Here is a 19,182-nt window from a genome sequence, read left to right on the forward strand (position 1 = left end):
TCTGTCTGTCTACTCAACAACCTATCTATTTCCTTTTCCACCAGCTTCACTTCTTCCTTCAAGGCATTTCCTTTAACAACTCAGCAGGAGAAACAGTGTCCTTCAGTGCGAATGGGGAAGTGGAAAGCCAGCTTCACATCACCAACCTGCTCACATTCCCGAATCACACTTTCCAGAGGGTGAAAGTTGGAAAGGTTGACCCCAAGGCTGTGGAAGGAAAACAAATGTCCATTAATGAGGATGTGATTGTATGGCATAGAGCTTTTAACCAGGTGCACAATCTAGATTTCGTCTTTCTTTTCTTTTTCTTTCTTTTTTTAATAACTCAGGACTGAGAATCTTAGAAATATAGAATTGTAGAGTTGAATGGAGCCTAGTATCATGAAGTCCAACCCTCTGCAATGTGCAAATTGCCATTTAAACTACCATGGAAGGTGGCTGTCCAGCCTCCTCTTCAGAAGCTATAAAGATGAAGAGTCCACAACTCCATAGGTAGACTATTTTACAAATCTTACAGTCAACAAGTGCTCTCTTATATGAATCTTACTAAGTAGTCATTTCAGAGACTGGTACTTGGTTTAATCACTTGCAGTCCATGGTGCTACCTTCTAGTTAAGTTTATATTATTTATCTCTTACTTTCTTTGTGAATTAATCTATATATTTATTCCCCATTTTCCTTGTCTTTATAAATGAATGAAAACACAGAATGATAGAAGAAAGAGTCCATAACCAAAATGATACATACAGTAATATGTACAAGCTGTTAATGAACTGAGATCTCCAAGAACAAATCTGAGATAGGAGTAGATATTGCTAACTTCCCCAAATATCTTCTTACATTGTTTCAAGTGGAAATAATAGTGTGTCTTCCGCATGGAAGATGGTTCTGATGTTTGTCTCATCCATCTCCTTTCATGCATGAATTCCTGCTCCAAGAATACTTCACACAATTTGTAAAAAAACAACCATCAATACCGTAAGCAATGGTTGAATTCCTGGTACCTTGGGATACTATTGTTCTCAGAACATCTTCTTTACTGCATAGCTTTCTGCCTTAGCGTTATCTTTTATATTTGGAGCTTTACCAAGAAAGAAAAGAAAAGAAAAGAGAAAAAAGAAAGAAAGAAAGAAAGAAAGAAAGAAAGGAAGGAAGGAAGGAAGGAAGGAAGGAAGGAAGGAAGGAAGGAAGGAAGGAAGGAAGGAAGGGAAAGAGAAAGAAAGAAAGGAAGAAAGGAAGAAAGGAAGAAAGGAAGAAAGGAAGAAAGAAAGAAAGAAAGAAAAAAGAAAACCATTAAACCCACAGAGACATAGCAGATTGGAAAGGAAAGCAACACTTCTGTCTTCATTTTTTTTTCCAAAGAATATTTATGGGTTGTACATTGTTGCACTGTTGCACTGTGTGATGTGATTGTGCACATCATGCAACTGCACATCAATTGCACATGCAATTACACATCATGCAATTCCCTCATCTTTAGGACTGGCAACTCTTTTTAAACTCTTATTAAAAACAGATTGAAGATTTGGAAGTCTGTGAAAGACATGTCCAAGGGCCATCACTCCATCAATATATGCTTCTGCCTTTACTCTTTTAAATATGGAAAGTGCTGACTACCACATCCCACACCCCTTAATTCAGGGTCTACTATACAGCAAAGTAGTTTATCTCTTGACACTTGATGGGTACATTTTGATTCTAAATGTCCTTTTCTGTTTATGGATTAGGTGGTCCCCCATTCTGTATGTAATGATTATTGCCAACCAGGTTATCAGAAGAAGAAGAAGGAAGGGAAGAAATCTTGTTGCTATGACTGTACTCCATGTCCTGAAGGAAAGATTTCAAACCAGAAGGGTAGGTGATGCTCTATAGACAGTATTCCACACAGAGAGACCTTCATTTATTACAGGGTGATATACAGATAAACATGTAAAGTCTCTTTCAAGTGAAGTTTAGTTTCTGGTCTCTTCATGGACAGATTCATGTAATCTTCTATGTAACAATACAGAATTTATTTGCTATTGATTTGATATGACTTCCATGTGTCATATGAAGCTCTGAGATTGTCTGGTGGGCTTCCATCCAGGTACTAACCAAGGCCACCAAGATGCTGTCAGAGAGCTGGGCAAACTTTCCAACTATGTTGCAACTGCTCAATGTGTTGGATTATTGTGTTCTTCTAGGGGTTAGAATTATTCTACATTCTAAAGAAGAGGTATGTCTCCTTCACAATGTGCACTTCAGATATTTAGTCTAGATGTGAAATATATCAAGTCAAGTATGTGGATTAGAGATAACCCATAATTTAGGAGTAGATTGTTGTATTGTTCCGATGAGTACTTGGCAGAACCATAAATGAATGGAGGGGTCCACACATTATTTTCTAGAATCTTAGACCCCCAACCTTTTGTCTTCCAGTCATATTGGACAGAGTTTTCTTCACCAGTACTGTTGGCTGCCTGCAGACAGAACTTTTAGAAGAAGAGTCCTTTTAACCAATATCTTAAGAGGGCAAGTAAAAAGATCGTCACTGGTGTGGCACAGGCTGAGACCAGGAATCCAATAAACAAGCAAGAAATTGAAGGGAAAAGACAAGAGATACAATGGGGTGGAATCCAGAGTTCTAATCACATCAGAGCAAGGAAAACACAAGAAAGTTGAGGCTTGAAAAATTGTTCTCAGTGTTGTCCCCCATAGTGAGGCTGATATATCACCCATGCTGAGCTTCCACCCAATACTTGTCGATATTAGCCATCTGATGGTTTGCTTCCTGACAAGTCTCTCAGATCTGTGGAGTACTCCCCCCTCTTGTTGAAATTTAATCAGAAGCGGCGGCTGAATTGGGAGCTTGATTGATCTTCAGCAGCCTAAATGGAATCATTGGCTTCAACACTGTTGGAATCACCTGCTCCATTACTATTATTCCTATATGACCCTGGCTCCACTTCCTCCTCCATCTCCTCATTAGAAGACACATCTAGCACAAGTTCTAGTCCATCTTCCACCAGAGAATCCCACCAGATCACTTTAAGCTGGCCCCTCTTTTTCTACCCATGTGTAGGGTAGTAGTGAAAGTGTTGGGCTAGTGGGGGGAGACCCAGATTCCAAGTCCACCCTCAGCCATGGAAACTGCCTGGGTGATTTGTACCAGTCACTCTCCTTCAACCCAACTCTCAGAGCTGTACCTGTAGAGGATGCAATGCTATATCTGCCACCTTAACTTTCTGTATCTTAGGCGGGCTAAAAATATTTTTTAAAAAATTTAGATGAATAATAAACTTCTTTTATTAAAAAAAAATAGATGAACAAAAATCATATTTCTCAAAAAAATGACAAAATTGGGAATTCCTACAAAGACACATGATTTCATATTCTGAAGACTTCATTGTCATGACCACAGGAGCTGATTACTAATTCTTAATGCAAAATTAAACTGATTTTTTTTATGCATTCGAGAGTCCTCATTCGAGACACAGCTGTATGAATACGTTAGCAACAACAGACTTAATTATGTACAAAATATCTCAGTGGGTAAGACCTGAACTGGAATCTGATCTTTTCTTCCAGACATGAATGACTGTTTCAGATGCTCAGAAGATCACTATGCAAATGAGGACCACACTCAATGCATCCCTAAACTGATAACTTTTCTCTCTTATGAAGAACCTTTAGGAATCGGCTTAGCTTCAGCTGCTCTGGCTTTCTCCCTGACCACGGTCTTTGTGCTTGAAACATTCATTAAGCACAGAGATACTCCGATAGTCAAAGCCAACAACCGAGATCTCTCCTACACTCTCCTTTTCTCCCTTCTGCTCTGTTTCCTCTGCTCTTTGCTCTTTCTTGGTCAACCAAGCAGAGTCACTTGTCTTCTTCGACAGCCCACTTTTGGCATCACTTTCTCAATGGCGATTTCTTGTGTCTTGGCCAAGACCATCACCGTGGTGGTGGCTTTCATGGCTACGAGGCCAGGGTCCAACATGAGGAAGTGGGTGGGGAAAAGATTGGCCAACTCCATCGTGCTCTGCTGTTTCCTCTTTCAAGCAGTTATTTGTGTTGTGTGGATGGCAACCTTTCCTTCATTCCCAGATCTGGACAAACATTCACTCACCAAACATATCATAGCAGAATGCAATGAAGAGCCCATCATCATGTTTTCCCTTGTCTTAGGCTATATGGGGCTTCTGTCCATCATCAGTTTCATGGTGGCCTTCCTAGCCAGGAACCTGCCTGAGAGTTTCAATGAAGCCAAGTTCATCACCTTCAGCATGTTGGTGTTTTGCAGCATTTGGTTAGCTTTTCTTCCAGCCTACCTGAGCACCAAAGGAAAAGACAAGCTAGCCGTGGAGATCTTTTCTATCTTAGCCTCCAGTGCTGGCTTACTCAGTTGTATCTTTGTCCCAAAATGTTATATTATTCTGTTGAAGCCGGAGCTGAATAGCAAAGAACAGTTGACGAAGAGAAAGAACTAAGGAATTGATTCAGCCATGACTAGTAATATTTTTATAGATTTTGGGGGGGGGGGGATCTGTATTGGTCCTTTCACTGACTTCGAGCTTTCTACAATTTTGACCCTGGTGGTGGTTTTATATTTGGTGGCATAATTAGGTTGGTGATTGCTTCTTTTAAGCCTGGGAAATATTTCCACATCCCAGATGAAGTTTAGGTAAAATTCCTTGTAGCAGACCCTAAAATAATGCAAGCTGTTGTTAGGTTAGCACTTTTCAGCTTGTAGAACTTCTGCTTTACTAACACAATTACTGCACAATGTAATTTTGGTTTGATTATTCATTATATTGGTTAACTCCAAAATCCACTGGAGTTGGGTGGCCAATAAATGTAAACAAACAAACAAACAAATAAGCAAGCAGGGTCGAGTATTGCATAGACTATTAGAGTGCTTTATAATTCTTATTTTATTTTAATGAATTTTCCTTTTTCCTTTGATGTGAAGATTGCTATTATTTATTTATTCCCCCCCCCATCACGGTGCTGAGATAGATGCCTGTTTGGTAGGCTCACCTCGCTGGTGATTTGTGGATGGCAGAGGTGTTTGGTGGTCCTGGTCAGATATGTTGGCAATGATAGTGCCAGTTATCTGGGCTAGTAGGAGGAACGGGAACAAGTGGCTGGAAAGGGTTGGTGGAGTTCCTTCAACATTTCCCTGGGCAGAAGCAGAACTGAATTGAGCAATGGCCTCTCCATTGCGGAGGTTCCTTGGCAGGTAGCCAGCAGTCAGTGGACCTCAGCAGTACTGTGAATCAGCTGCTTTTACTTCAGCTGACTGGAGTTGAGTGACTTTATCTGCCAGATGCCAAGACTATTCCTCACAGTAGAGGACCAGGGATTCTCCAACCTGTTAATTCTCCATTAAAACCTGTTAATTTTCCCATTTTCTAGGCTGTAGCTGGATGCTTTTATACTTTAGTACTATGTTCCAGGAGTTCACTGATGACTCAGTTTTGAAAACAAACTTATTATAACATTTGAAGTATAAATAATTCTTCAAGGATCGTCTCACAGTTGACTTGTGGAACCACAGAGGAAACAGCCTTGTAGCTGAAACCCAAACCAAGAGTTTCAGGTGGCCTTGTGCCTCTCAATTTCTTTCTAGTTGGGCCTTTACTGCCATCTTGTGACACTAGATAGATGATGATTTTCTGACCTAATTCATGACTTTGAAGAAGCAAGAATTGGGAGAACGCCTTCTGTTTACAGAATCTAAGAATCACCACCTTTGAAAGAGAAGGATGAGGATGTTTAGGCCTAGTTTTATAAAGTGAGAGTCAGGAGACTTTCAGGACAAATCCCCATGGTTCACAGACTTGCAGTCTCTGGCATCCATGGGAGTGGGGAAGATCAAAAAGGCAAGATATCAGAACTATCATTAGAAACCTCTGTATGCATTTTTTTTCCTTCTTAAAAGACATTTGGAGAGAGGGAATGAAGCTACTAACATTATCTTTGTTTATATAGCTAAAACATTAGGACAGTGACAGGCAGAAGGAGAGACAGGGAACCTGGGGCAGACTATATTTGGGGACACCAGGTCTGCTGTTTGAAAGCGATCCTGCTGTCTGACCCCCAGCCTCCACCCTCAATGCCTGGCCATTGGATCTTGGGTGGTCCTGGGCTATGGATGTTGTTTTTGAACACCAGGTCAGTTTGTAATAATGCTGCCCTCATTTGTGATCTTATCATGGATGAGGACAACAGCCTAGTCCCTCTCTTGGAACTGTGCCACCTGGGTTTCAGGTTTGTCATGAGCCAAGACCACAGAGGAGGAGGAAAGGAGTGGCTATTGTTATCTAGGGGGCCTTGAAGGATCTCAGAGGACTTCTGCTCTACAGATAACTGGATGTGAGGTACTCTAGTTGAAGTTGGGTGGAAGGGAACAGTTGAGATTGCTCCTGGTGTGCTACCCTCTCTGTTGCCAAGCAGATCCCTGACAGAGCTGGTGCATTTCACTGCTGGGCGGTCAATAAGTTCCCTGAGGCTGCTGGTGCATAGGGATTTCAATCTGCTGACTTTGACACAACCCTGAGATCACTGTGGTCCTTTTACTAATTTGGTAGAGAATTTCAAAATGTCATTCCTCCCCAGCCAGGTGTTCACGTCAGTTTCTGATCAGTGGCATAAAAAGATACACCATTGCTTCTCATTTCTTTATTTAACAGCATGGTGTGCTATTATTAGAAACAAAGAGTCTGATTTGTCTGAAATCTGATCTACTTCCCCTCACTGTGTAGCATGCACAGTAATACAGAGCCGTGTCTTCAGTTTTCAGATTGTTCATTTGCAATTACAAGAAGGGATTCAAATCACCCATGGAGATAGTGAAGCGACCCTTCGCCTTACATGAATAGTATATGGCAGTCTCCATATGCTGGCTGGAGAATTCTGGGAGTTGAAGTCCACTCATCTTAAAGTGGTCAAGTTTTGACAACACTGGTATATGGTAATTGAACCTGTAGCAATGTCTCCCAACCATTCCAAATCTTCTCCAGGAGCTTCTTGAAGGTGAAGGTGAAGTCAAAAGGCTTGACAGGAAAGTCAGACAGATTTCTTAGACAGACAGGATTTTTTTTTTTTATCAGCACCAGACATCACCTGTTGAATGTCTGATTGGATAACTGAAACATAAAGCATTGTAAGGAATCCTTATAAAATCAAATTCTTTATGATAGGTCAATGATCGAAGCAAGGAATCCTGCTATCTAATGGCTTTGAGAATGTCCTGTCCCCTTTGTCTGAAAAAAAAAAAATTATATATCTGTACATACCTCTGAAAACTGCTAAAAAGGAAAAGAACTGGAACCAACGTCTCATTTTCCTTTGTTGTGGGAGAGATTGAATGGAAAATTTTCCCAGGTAGACAGGAAATGTGCCTTTGGGTGAAGAGAAAGAGTAGGATTGATTTGCAACAGAAAACTGCCCCTCTATTTAATAGGTTTCAGGATATAAGGCCATCTGTCCCTTAGGACATGAACAGTCCACATTATTTGGTTGGTGATAAACCATTGCTTGTCTTCTCTGTGGAGGAAAAGATGGCAAATAAGCTTCAAAAGAAAAGTATAGGAAAGCAGATGGGACCCACAAAGAAGACAGTATGTTGTAATGGTTAAGGGGCTGGACTAGGACCAAGGAGAGCTAGGTATGATCCTGAATTAAACTGTGGAAAGTCTACATTAACATGGTTGGTTATCAGGAAGCCTCAGAAAAATTCAAGTCCATCATCAGCCATCAAAGCTCACTGATTGACTTTGCACTGGTCACTCTTTCATAGACTAATCATTTATTTACTTTTTTATTTATGCATCAAATTTGTCACTGCCCATCTTGTGAAATGACTCTTGAGAATCATGAATCAAGGTTGCTCTTGAGGGAGGGAGGGAGGGAGGAGAGATACTCTAGAGCAGTGTTTTGCAAACTTGGCAACTTTAAGATGTGTGGACTTCAACTCCCAGAATTCCCCAGCCAGCATGCCTGTGTATTAAAAAGGGGGCAGGGCTTCATTTGCTGCAGTTGAACCCACCATTATGACATTCTCTCCTACAGACATCCTGCTTCTAATGCTGGGATTCTAAAATTCTAGGATCTTATGAATGTGTTTTGGGGAGGCTGGAAAAGTAATGGAAGGGAAAGTTGAGATTAACAGATAGCAGGTAAGTCTGTTGGCTGCTTACCTAATAAATAGCAGCTCAGCTCAGATGAGAAGAAACCTTAGAAGAAGCATTTCAAATTCTTCAGAGACTGTGCCTTCATGAACTCATTTGAAGGGTTGGAAATTCCTCTTGGAAATTCTAAGATTCTGTATTTATCTCAAAAGCAGCATTACAAAATACCTTTCTGAACTTTATATAATTTTTCCCTCCTTGATCTTGCTTAACTGTGTGAGGCTTAATAGTTTATACCAGCATTTCTCAACCTGAGCAACTTTAAGATGGGTGGACTTTGACTCCCAGAATTCTCCAGTCACCATTCTTCAACACTGAACACTTTTCTAATGAATACAGCATGAGGGAATTACTATTACGTTTATTTAAGTTATAGTACGAAAAAGCACTTTTAGCTAACAGCTTGAGCAGTTCTAAAATATGTTTGTGGGCATATCTATATTTAGTTACCCATTTATCAATCCATCAGCACACGCACACACACACACACACACAGAGTTACATGTAAAGCAAAATGGATCCTCAATTCAAGAGCAACACTTTTATGGTCTGACTTTCTTGCTGGAGTTTGCTCATAGTGAAGATCTGGAACCAGTCTCCAGGGAGAACCAAACTGAACTAAACCAAGCCAACAAAACATAAAACTCACTCAGATCCCAAGAGACACTGTTGAGTCCAACCTCTGTTGCTTCAGTTATTTAAATTACTATAATTAGTCCTCCAGACCAGAGATGCATTGGACTTTCAGTAGGCAATGGAAAATAACAAGCTGAACTGAAAGTGATTGCAAAACAGAAATGATGTGATTCAAAACTAGAATGAAGGGCAAAAAGCTGGCAAGGAACTCTCCATCGGATTGATGATCTTTCCCATTTCAAAGAGTAGACAGATTACATATTGGCAATCTGACACTCAGCTGATTGGCCCCAGACAGACTTTCTTCTGTTGGTAGCAAAGCAAAGCTAAAGTCTATCAATGCAACCTCCTCACGACAACTTTGAGTTATAGCCAGATGATTGCTAAGATACTGGGTCTAGTTCATTTATTGCTGCTGCTGCCTTTTAGGACCTGGGAAATAGAAATTTGGAAATGCCCAATGAATGACCCCCTCCCTGTTCCACATGAGTTTTATCAGCCTGGCAAGCTTCTCATCGGAGGGGTTATATCTCAGATCTCTTACCATTTTCATCAATTAACTTTCACTCAACTTCCCTCAAGGAGCTTATTTGAGGTGCCAAAGTAAGGATTCTACCTTTTTCCCATCCAGTTTGTGGGAGTTTGTTCAGGTCACAATCCCACACAAGTTGAGGTGTGTCAGAATGCACTGCAGAGTTCATAATAAGGTTCAAAGTCATAATATTGCATCATAGGTACTATTTTACCTTTTCACCTGCTGCACAAGTAACTAATATAAGGATATGACATCATTATTGTTGGTCACACAATCAGCCAGATGTTTAGACTGGATTTGGCATTTTTATCCACCTATCGAGTCCTTCCCAAGGACCTGGGATAGGCAGATGTTGTTGTTTGATGGTGTTAAAGGTATTGTCACAGGATGTAAGTTGTTGTTGTTGTTGTTATTATTATTATTATTACCTTCAAGTCAGTGTTGACTAATAGTGACTGCTTGGACTAGTCCCTGTAGTTTTTTGGAAGTGGTTGCCTTTGTCATCTTCCTAGGGCTGAGAAAGAGGGACTGGCCCAAGGTCACCCAGCTGATTTTGTGCCTAAGGCAGGACTAAAACTCAGTCTCCCAGTTTCTAGCCTGGTATCTTAACCACACATCAAACTGGCTCTGTTTGTATTTTAGGGTTTATAATTGTGATGCATGTAGATTTGGGTACCTAAGAGCAGAATTGTCCTAAACCAATTAGCTGCAATAAATGCACAATTTTCTTTGCAGTGTGGTGACAAAATTCTACCAGCATGGCTTGGCTTTGGTGTTTGCTGTCAATGAGATCAATGAAAATCCCCAGATCTTACCTAACATCACTCTCGGGTTCCACATCTATGATAGTTACTATGATGCAAGGATGACCTATCGGACCACTCTGGACCTGCTCTTCAAATCACAGAGATTCGTCCCTAACTACAAATGTGACACCCAGAAAAATCTCATGGCCATCATTGGGGGACTTGGCGCTGAGGTCTCCTTTCGCATGGCAGACATTCTCAGCCTATGGAAAATTCCACAGGTGTGATGAGAACTTGGATGAATAAGAGTATTCACAAAATGATCCTTCCATAGGAAAGCTATAGCAGTAGTATGGAAGGGATTAGAGCAAAGTAGCCAGTGCTGGGAGAAGTATAATTTCTCTTCTCCACCCCCTAAATGGGAGTCAGATATTTCATACAATAAAATATAAGATAGGTCACATATTTCATATAGTGAAGATGAACATAGCATATTGTGATTTTTAGGAAACTATACTTCCATAATATTGCCAAAAAATCATTGTCATTTTTTGAAGAATATTGAATCAATAGATTTTGGCTGGATTTGGACTTCACCAAGCCATTCTGATTTAGTGACTGAACCATTGTGATTTATAGACTAATGGTTTAGCACATTGTGTTAACCAAATAGTTCATTAAGCATAGTTAAAAAGTTATGGTTTAGCATTATATGTGAACCAACCCCTCTGTTTTATTCTTGGAAAGCCAAATTCTTTCACTGAATATTCATGAAACTTCATTCAAAAACTTTGTTCTAGCTCACGTACGGCTCATTTGCCCCAGCAGAAAGCGAACAAACCCAGTTTGCTTTCTTTTACCGTATGGTCCCAAATGAAATCCTTCAGTACATGGGGATTATCAGCTTGCTTAAGTATTTTGGATGGACATGGATTGGGCTTTTTGCTGCAGATGATGAGAGCGGGGACCGTTTCTTGCACTCCTTGGATCAGCTGTTTTCTAAGAATGGAATCTGTTCAGCCTTTGTAGAAAAAATCCCTAACCAGCACAACGCATATAATCTTGATGGGGTGAATAGTGTTGTCTCAAATATTTACCAAGTTTTTACGGAGAGCAAAGGTAATGTTTTTGTCATCTATGGGGAACCTTTGACCATTCTGTGGCTGAATACATATGTGTTCTTAGGTTTCCCTGGATATAAAGAAAACGCATCATTTGGTAAAGTATGGATTATGACTGCCCAGCTTGATTTTACATTAACTGGTCTCCAGAATGGCTGGGATTTCCAACTCTTCCAAGGTGCCTTTTCTTTCACTATTCACTCAAATGTGATTGAAAATTTCCAGAAATTTGTTCAAACCATAAAACCTGGCTGGAATCAAGGAGACGGATTTCTCAAGGACTTTTGGGAGCAAGCGTTTAACTGTATGTTTGTAGATCCCCAAAATACAATAAGGAACAATGACACGTGCACTGGGGACAAAATGCTGAAGGACCTTCCTGGAACTCTTTTTGAAATACACATGACTGGGCACAGTTACAACATCTATAATGCAGTCTATGCTATAGCACATGCTTCGCATGACATCAACCAACTGAGATCAAAATTCAAAGCAGTGGCAGGAGGCAAAAAGCTTGAACATCAAGATGTCCAACCATGGAAGGTAATGCCATTGCAATCATTCTTTGGTTAGAGTTTTTCACATTTTAGAAATAGTATGGCTTGTTATCTGAGCTTCTTTACAATATACAGTAGTAATATAAAACAGCATTAGCAAGATTTATTGCCATGCCCACCATGGTACTAGAAGGCTGCTATTAAGCTTTACATCAGCCCAAATATTCTGTCTATGTAAGTCTAAATATACAAAATCTATAAAACGTATATTGCATTACAAGTTCTATAAAGGAGCCAGGGACCCTAAGTTTCCTAATGTGTGTTTGCCACCTGGCTTGGTGGGTCTAATTTAGATATTACCGCTAAGTATTAAAATGCTGTTATTGATACAAGACCATTCATAGTAACTTTGCATTGATCTTTATAACTGTATTTGCTTGTGCTGATTAAATAGCACTGTGAAGTAAATCGCAGCTATCTCTGAGTAAGCAAGGAATAAGTCCGGGCTTAAACCCTGAAAAGCCAATTAGAAGCATTGCCAATGACTATAGAGAAAATGTAGAGGTGACAGAAAGCATGCATCTTTGAGTGTTCTATCTCATGGAAGGAGAAATGAGTAGAAAAGAGAAAATATCCTCCAGGGAGCAAGTTAAAGGAGAGAGTCTGAGACCATTTGCCAAGTAGTGACATGGGTGGTGAGATCAATTTTTGTTTTACAGTTGGTTCTTGAGAAAGGAACCTAAACCTATTCAGGCATTTTCCACTGGGAAGGAGGTAGGAATGACAATATGCATTTTCAGATTAGGCTTTTGTTGGGGAAACTGAATTTAAAAAGTAACCCAGGAAAACTTTTTTTAAAAAAAAAATCTGCATATCCACGAATTCCATTTTCTTGCTCTGCTCTTGCTCTTGTTTATAGTTCAATCAATTTCTTCAAGAAATTTCATTTAATAACTCAGTTGGAGAAACAGTTTCCTTTAATAATCAGAGGGAAATAGTAGGCAGTGGATTTGACATCATGAATATGATCACTTTTCCAAACACCTCTTTCCAAAGAGTGAAAGTTGGAAGGGTGGACCAGGATGTTCTTGAAGGAAAAGAATTTATCATCAACGAGGATATAATTGTGTGGCACACTGATTTTAAACAGGTATGGAGTCCGCAGTATTTTTACTTTTTTTTCTCTTAAGAAAGAGAAAAAATCATTGTTCAAATGGGTGATTTGGGGGTCTGTGAACTTAGTTTTCTTCATGACATGACCTGGTCATTTAAGGTCTGGTTGGAAAGTAAAATGCTTTAACAGATACCAGTACATGGCCAGTCTTGGCTAATCCAGAAAGTTAAGCAGAGTAAGTCCTGATTTGTACATGGATGGGGGACCATGTGGGAAATACAAGGCTATAGCCTATACTAGGAAGTTGTTGTTGTTGTTTTTTAAGATGTCTCAGAAAAAAGCAGACAAACAAGTTCTATTTCATACCAAGAGAACTGCATGGATATGTCCATATATATCACTGAGCTGAGCTGAGTTGGGTCAATAAAACTAATTGCACCTGTTGCATACAATGAACCCCTCCAAAATGCAGCATTAAGAGTAACAAATATCTCCTCTTCATTTATTTGAAAATGATTTCACATTAACTGTATAAATGAGAGAATTCAAAATATTTGGTAGCATTTGGGAGAAACTAGGGGGAAAAAATTCTCTTGTATGGACATTCCCATCCCATTGCTAGTCTGGGGATCTATGACAAAAGCTCATAGGCTATACTTACTTATTTTTCTCCCATTCTCAACTCCCCTTCATGTAAATAAAATAAGACAAAAATAAAGGTAGGACAAATTTCAGCAGATTGTAGTCACTGAGATGTTGATCTGAATTCCTCCAAGACATTTGAACAATTCCTCATAAGCAATAAAGGTGATTGATTGATAGTAAAATAGAGGAATACATTTCTAATTTCTCCAATTCTGAACTATTCTCAATTTTATGGATAGATGACACCAGTGTCTGCCTGTAACAGTGATTGCTTCCCTAGTTATCAGAAGAAAAAAAAGGAAGGGGAAAAATTTTGCTGTTTTGAGTGTGTTCTCTGTCCAGATGGGAAGATTTCAACACAGAAAAGTAGGTAACAGGATACTTACAGTTTCATAAAAAGATCTGCCATGGAATCCCACCAAAACAGAATCAGCTACCTACATAAAATGGATGCTATGTTTCTTTGTGCAAACATTTACCCCATAGTATTTTTTTTTTTTTGGTGGGGAGGGGTCAGAGATGTTTGTGAAAAAGGTTGGGGATCTTTGAAAGTACTGTTCAAATGGAGATAATTATGTAGGAAAGAGATAACATTAAGGTTAGGGAAATTTTTGTTGAAAAAACTGTGTAGGAGAAAGTTTATTCAGTTTTAAAGCAGTACTTCTCACAGTATTGCAAATTCCAGCAGGTTGTTTGGAATTGTTTAAATATATTTTTTTAATTATTTGGTGAAATATATTTTTTTAATTATTTGGTGAAATATTTAATTTTTTTTTAATTATTTGGTGAAATAATTTAACCCCCCCCCCAAATGCAGCACCAACAGGAAAAAAAAAGTGATTATACAGTAAAGAATGGAAAACTAAATATATTATAGCGATTAAAAAAAACTATATGCGGCAAAAATGACAAAAATATCCCTGTAATAACTATAGATAATGATATCCTTATGCTTATTGTCAAATGTAGACCATATAGATATGGTCATTTTTAGAATAGACAGATTTTCCAAAAATGGTAAACAAATTCGTATCCTGAATCCATTCCTTAAAAACCAGAGAGTAAGTTTCTTTTCAGTTATATAAGTAAACTAAGCCTCAGTAGAGTCAAAGCTCTTCATGAAATGCCAAATCCCATGTTGTAGGAATACAAGTCAACATTACAAATAGATCCTATATATATAATATTTCTTCTCCAAATAGTACTGACATATTAGTATTAGAACCTATAAAAGTGGTAAAGGAAATAGCATTGTTTACAACCTTTTTATTTAAAAAAATAAAAGCAAATGTCCATCAAAATATCAACAAACTGCCATTATATACAGAGCAAGGCAAATTTAGACATCTGGAATATGGCTTTCAGGACTCAAATAGAAAGTAACAACAATTACTAATGTTTAATGCACAGATCAATTATCTGAAATGTGGATACAAATGTGATTGGGGATACAATGGAAAGGAAGGGAAGGATGTATCAGTAAAAATAATTTACTTCCTTCATTGTGTTTTTTAATTAGATGTAGCAGTCTTTTTTTTCTTTTATCTTGCTTTTTTTTACTTTCTTTGTATTTCCATATTTGTTTATTTCTACTTCCTTTGAATTTCAATATTTTAACAATAAAATATGAATTATGAAAAATATATCAAACTGGCATGTTAGTTTACTAATATAGACAGTAAAACAGACTGGATTTATACAGATAATCCCCCATGTGCTGTTTGCACATGAAAATGCCTGGTTGAGTTCATATGTTATTGGCATAGTGATAAACATGCTGTCTGGGACAAGAGAAGTCTCCTTGTTTTTTTCTACTTTCTGAACTCTTCCAAGTGACATATGTACATTTATATTACAATAAGGTAAGAATATCCATGCTGAAACATTTTATTTATGCAGGCTGACTCTGGAAAGGGAAGACAGTATAATTAAGCTTCAACACAACAACATTTAAACATTAAGTCATTTGAAAACTTGCACTGAGACCAACATTTTTTCCCTTATTCTTCAGATGTGGATGACTGCTTCAAATGCCCAGAAGGTCAATATCCAACCCAGAACCGAAATCAATGCATCCCCAAAAGTATTAGCTTTCTGTCATATGAAGAACCTTTAGGAATTGGTTTAGCCTCAGTTGCTGGTTCTTCTTCCCTGATTATAGCTTTTGTGCTAGGAATTTACATTAAGCACAAAGATACTCCCATTGTCAAAGCCAACAACCAAAATCTCAGCTTTATTCTCCTTGCCTCCCTCTTCCTCTGCTTCCTCTCTCCTTTCCTGTTTCTTGGACACCCGGGGAAGGAGACCTGCTTGCTCCGACAATCTGCTTTTGTCATCATCTTCTCTGTAGCTGTTTCTTCTGTGTTGGCCAAAACCATCACTGTAATTATAGCTTTCATGGCCACCAAACCTGGCTCTGGCATTAGGAAGTGGATGGGGAAAAATCTGCCCATTTGCATTCTCCTCTCCTGTTCCTTCATTCAAGCAGGGATTTGTATTGTGTGGCTGGCCACCTTTCCCCCATTCCCAGATTTTGATATGCAGTCCATGACTGAAAATATCCTGGCACAATGTAATGAAGGGTTCATCAGCATGTTTTATCTTGCCCTGGGCTACATGGGACTTCTCTCCATCATCAGCTTCATTGTGGCTTTCCTTGCCAGAAAGTTGCCAGACACTTTCAATGAAGCCAAATTAATCACCTTCAGCATGCTGATGTTTTGCAGTGTTTGGTTGTCTTTTGTCCCAACGTATCTGAGCACCAAGGGGAAATATGTAGTAGCTGTGGAGATCTTCTCCATCTTAGCCTCTAGTGCTGGACTCTTGAGTTGTATCTTCTTCCCAAAAGTCTACATAATTCTGTTAAAGCCTGAACTGAATGTTAGGGAGCATCTAACAAGGAGAAAAAGAACATAGTCTATAAGACATCCAATATGGATTTCTTCTCTATTGAAAGAGGATTAGCTTCTTTGCTGTGCTACTGTATTTACCAGTCCAATCTCATATGGTACAAACAATCACAGTAATGCTTATTTCAAATGATAATCTATAATTATTCTTAAAGAAATCCTTAGTAATTGCTGGTGGGGGGAGTTTATGCTAACTTTTACCATAAATTATCTAAATGAGAGTAAAACTATTAAGGAAGTATATTGAGATACAGTATATTAATGACTAAATTTGCAGGAACATCTCTCCTCTCCATATTCTGGCATTCAAAGGGGCTGATGAGGGTCCCTGACCATGTGAGGTAAAAGGAGTGAAGGCCCAGATGCATCCCGTTTTCTTGGTGGCCCACAAGTTATGAAACATCTCAGATGAGGTCTGGTGAACCCCCATCTTGCTTGTCTTTTGTAAGGCTATAAAAAGTGTACTGTTCCAACAAGCTATCAGTACAGATGGTAGACTTGGTCTACTTTCACAACTTGGACATTTTGGGGAATTAAAAGTTTTGTTATTGATCATTACTGGTTCTGTTTTTTTATTTATTATAAAGCACCCTGAGTCTTTTGAAGTGTTGGACTTTCCTCCAATCAATCAGGATAGGAAGAAAGGAACAAGTCACTCAGAACTTTGATTAGCAATGTTTCATAGAAGGAAGGTTAAGTTTACAATACAAGTATTGCAAGAAATAATTTATTTTCAAAAGGTATAAGGTATAAACCATTTTACAGTACCAAAATAAAATATATAGACCTTTTTTGGCACTCAAGTCCTTGTTCATTTTCTTGTGTTTTTACAGTGGAGGGAGATAGAAGCCTGTCACTTTGATCACATGTCCTCATTGTTCTGGAATTGTTACTACACTTCTTAACAATGTGAAAGTAGGGCAGTTCATACATATTTGTATAAAAAAATAAATGTCAGTAATAAAAGCCCCATGAAGGTTTTCCTGGACATTTATCAACTTTATGGGAGATGTCAGTTCTGAGTTTACAGATAAAGGATAGCTCTAAATCATTCCATAAATTGTGTTCTTTGGGAGTTTTGATCTACATCTCATGTTGATGTGTATTTCCTCTTCCCAGCTCTCTGGGTCCAACTGTACTAAATATAATGCAATAGTAACAAAGATATAGTGGAATTAGAGTTATACTATTTCAAACCATGATGGATCAGCCAGGTCAGGCCCAGCCCAAGAACAATGGTGAAACAGTCCAGTCGAGTAAAGTTCCTTTATTTGCTTATCCTTTATAGACTGAATCTTGCCAAACTAAATCTATGCTACAGCATCTAGTGGATATACCCTGGGAGATTCTAGGGAGTGGCTACCCTGAACCTCTTTTGCTTTCCACATTCCCCCTGCAGACTGTATTGTCTTCTGTCTCTTTTCCCCTTCTGGATGCACCCCCTCCTTCCTGGTAGCCTTGATCTCCCACATCACTCTCCTCCTTGTAGATACATCCTGTCACAGCCAGAGAAAAGATGAAGTCTTCAACACAATCTTCCTTCACATTCCCATCACAATTTCTTTGTTCTTCTCTAGCAACTCATAGACACCTTTGGTAAAACAGTTACAACAAATTTTTGAAAATGAGTGAGTCTAAAATATCATTTGTACATAAGAATCATGGCTCAGTCATGCAATTCTTAGACCATTTGTTTAAGAATCCATAAATTAGCAGCAACACTTTCAAATATACTATATGCTGCCATGTTTTATCTGAGTTTGCTGCCTCCCAAGTCCATATAACTCCCCAAACACCATCTATGTGGTCACTACTGACATCAATTTGATGACACGTAATCAATCAATCAGTCAATTGATCAATCAATCAAATGTCGATGTTTGTAACCACTATTTTGAAGTGGGGACATGTTTGTGTTGTCCAACCATAGGACAGCAATTTAGAAAGGGATCCCAATGTTTTAAACAGTGTTGTCTCTGGCACTGTAATTAAGCTCAGCCTTTTAAGTATTAATTTATGAAATAGTTTTGTTCATAGTTATGTCCACAAATGAATTTATAGTTTCAGGGGGCAATGGTTTATCAAGGGATGTCTGATGGAATGGAATTTCTTCTTGTGCTGCTCACTCAAAGTTATTGTACTTTGCTGCCCTGGGAAATATGCTATCCTCCTGCCCCTTGGAGCAGAAGACTCTTGTGGTCAGCTGTTGCATACGTGTTAACAAAATTGTTATTCACGATTCAAACGATGAAGAGGCGGTTATCTCCCTGGAATTGACCAAAGTCACTGTAATTGCGTCCAGCCTACTCTTCATAAGTCTCCCACAGGAAAATAAGAAATAACTCTGAACATGTTTATTATGACCGTGCAGTGCAACAATGGGAGAAGGAGCAAGCAGCAGGCAGGGTTCACAAGATTTGATCTACAGAATCCAATCCCCCCTTTTCATCTTATAATACTCATCTGAAATGGGAATGCTGGCACTCTCATGCTGGTAGTCCAGCATTCGCATTTTTTTCTCTTTTGTGGACCCAAATCAGGTACCACTGGAGGTTGTCAGTTGAAATCAAGTAGATTGCATAGATGCAGAAAGCCAAGTTTTGCTATCAGATGGTGAAACCATCAGTGGCTTTGGGCCTAGTCCTAATCATGGTGGGAGAAATAGCTGGTCTGAAATGTCATATGAGTTATCTTCTCCCTGTTCCTCATGAGTGGTACCAGCCAGGTGACCTCCTCATTGGTGGGGTGATTTCTCAGATCATTTATGGGTTCAGCGATTTTTTATTTGATGAAGAGCCTTCTCAG

At 38.9% G+C, this 19,182-nt stretch overlaps 2 protein-coding genes across 2 annotated transcripts; both read left to right on the plus strand.

Annotated features, from left to right (window-relative positions):
* Positions 1-1,736: 1,736 nt before the first annotated feature.
* On the plus strand, positions 1,737-4,469 carry LOC148215383 (vomeronasal type-2 receptor 26-like). Its single transcript, XM_088143687.1, has 2 exons — positions 1,737-1,854; positions 3,568-4,469. Exon 2 carries the CDS (start codon positions 3,570-3,572, stop codon positions 4,467-4,469), a length of 900 nt encoding a protein of 299 aa, XP_087999813.1. The 5' UTR covers positions 1,737-1,854; positions 3,568-3,569.
* A 5,591-nt stretch (positions 4,470-10,060) lies between these two features.
* LOC112541287 (vomeronasal type-2 receptor 26-like) lies at positions 10,061-16,384 on the plus strand. Its single transcript, XM_025170075.2, has 5 exons — positions 10,061-10,372; positions 10,892-11,755; positions 12,629-12,859; positions 13,708-13,834; positions 15,480-16,384. The coding sequence occupies exons 1-5, from the start codon at positions 10,061-10,063 to the stop codon at positions 16,382-16,384; spliced, it is 2,439 nt and encodes an 812-aa protein (XP_025025843.2).
* The last annotated feature ends 2,798 nt before the right edge of the window (positions 16,385-19,182 follow it).

This window comes from Python bivittatus, unplaced genomic scaffold (genome assembly GCF_059951505.1).
Source record: "Python bivittatus isolate LINGU-HERP-01145 unplaced genomic scaffold, Pbiv_v1 ctg000360_np1212, whole genome shotgun sequence".
NCBI lineage: Eukaryota > Metazoa > Chordata > Lepidosauria > Squamata > Pythonidae > Python > Python bivittatus.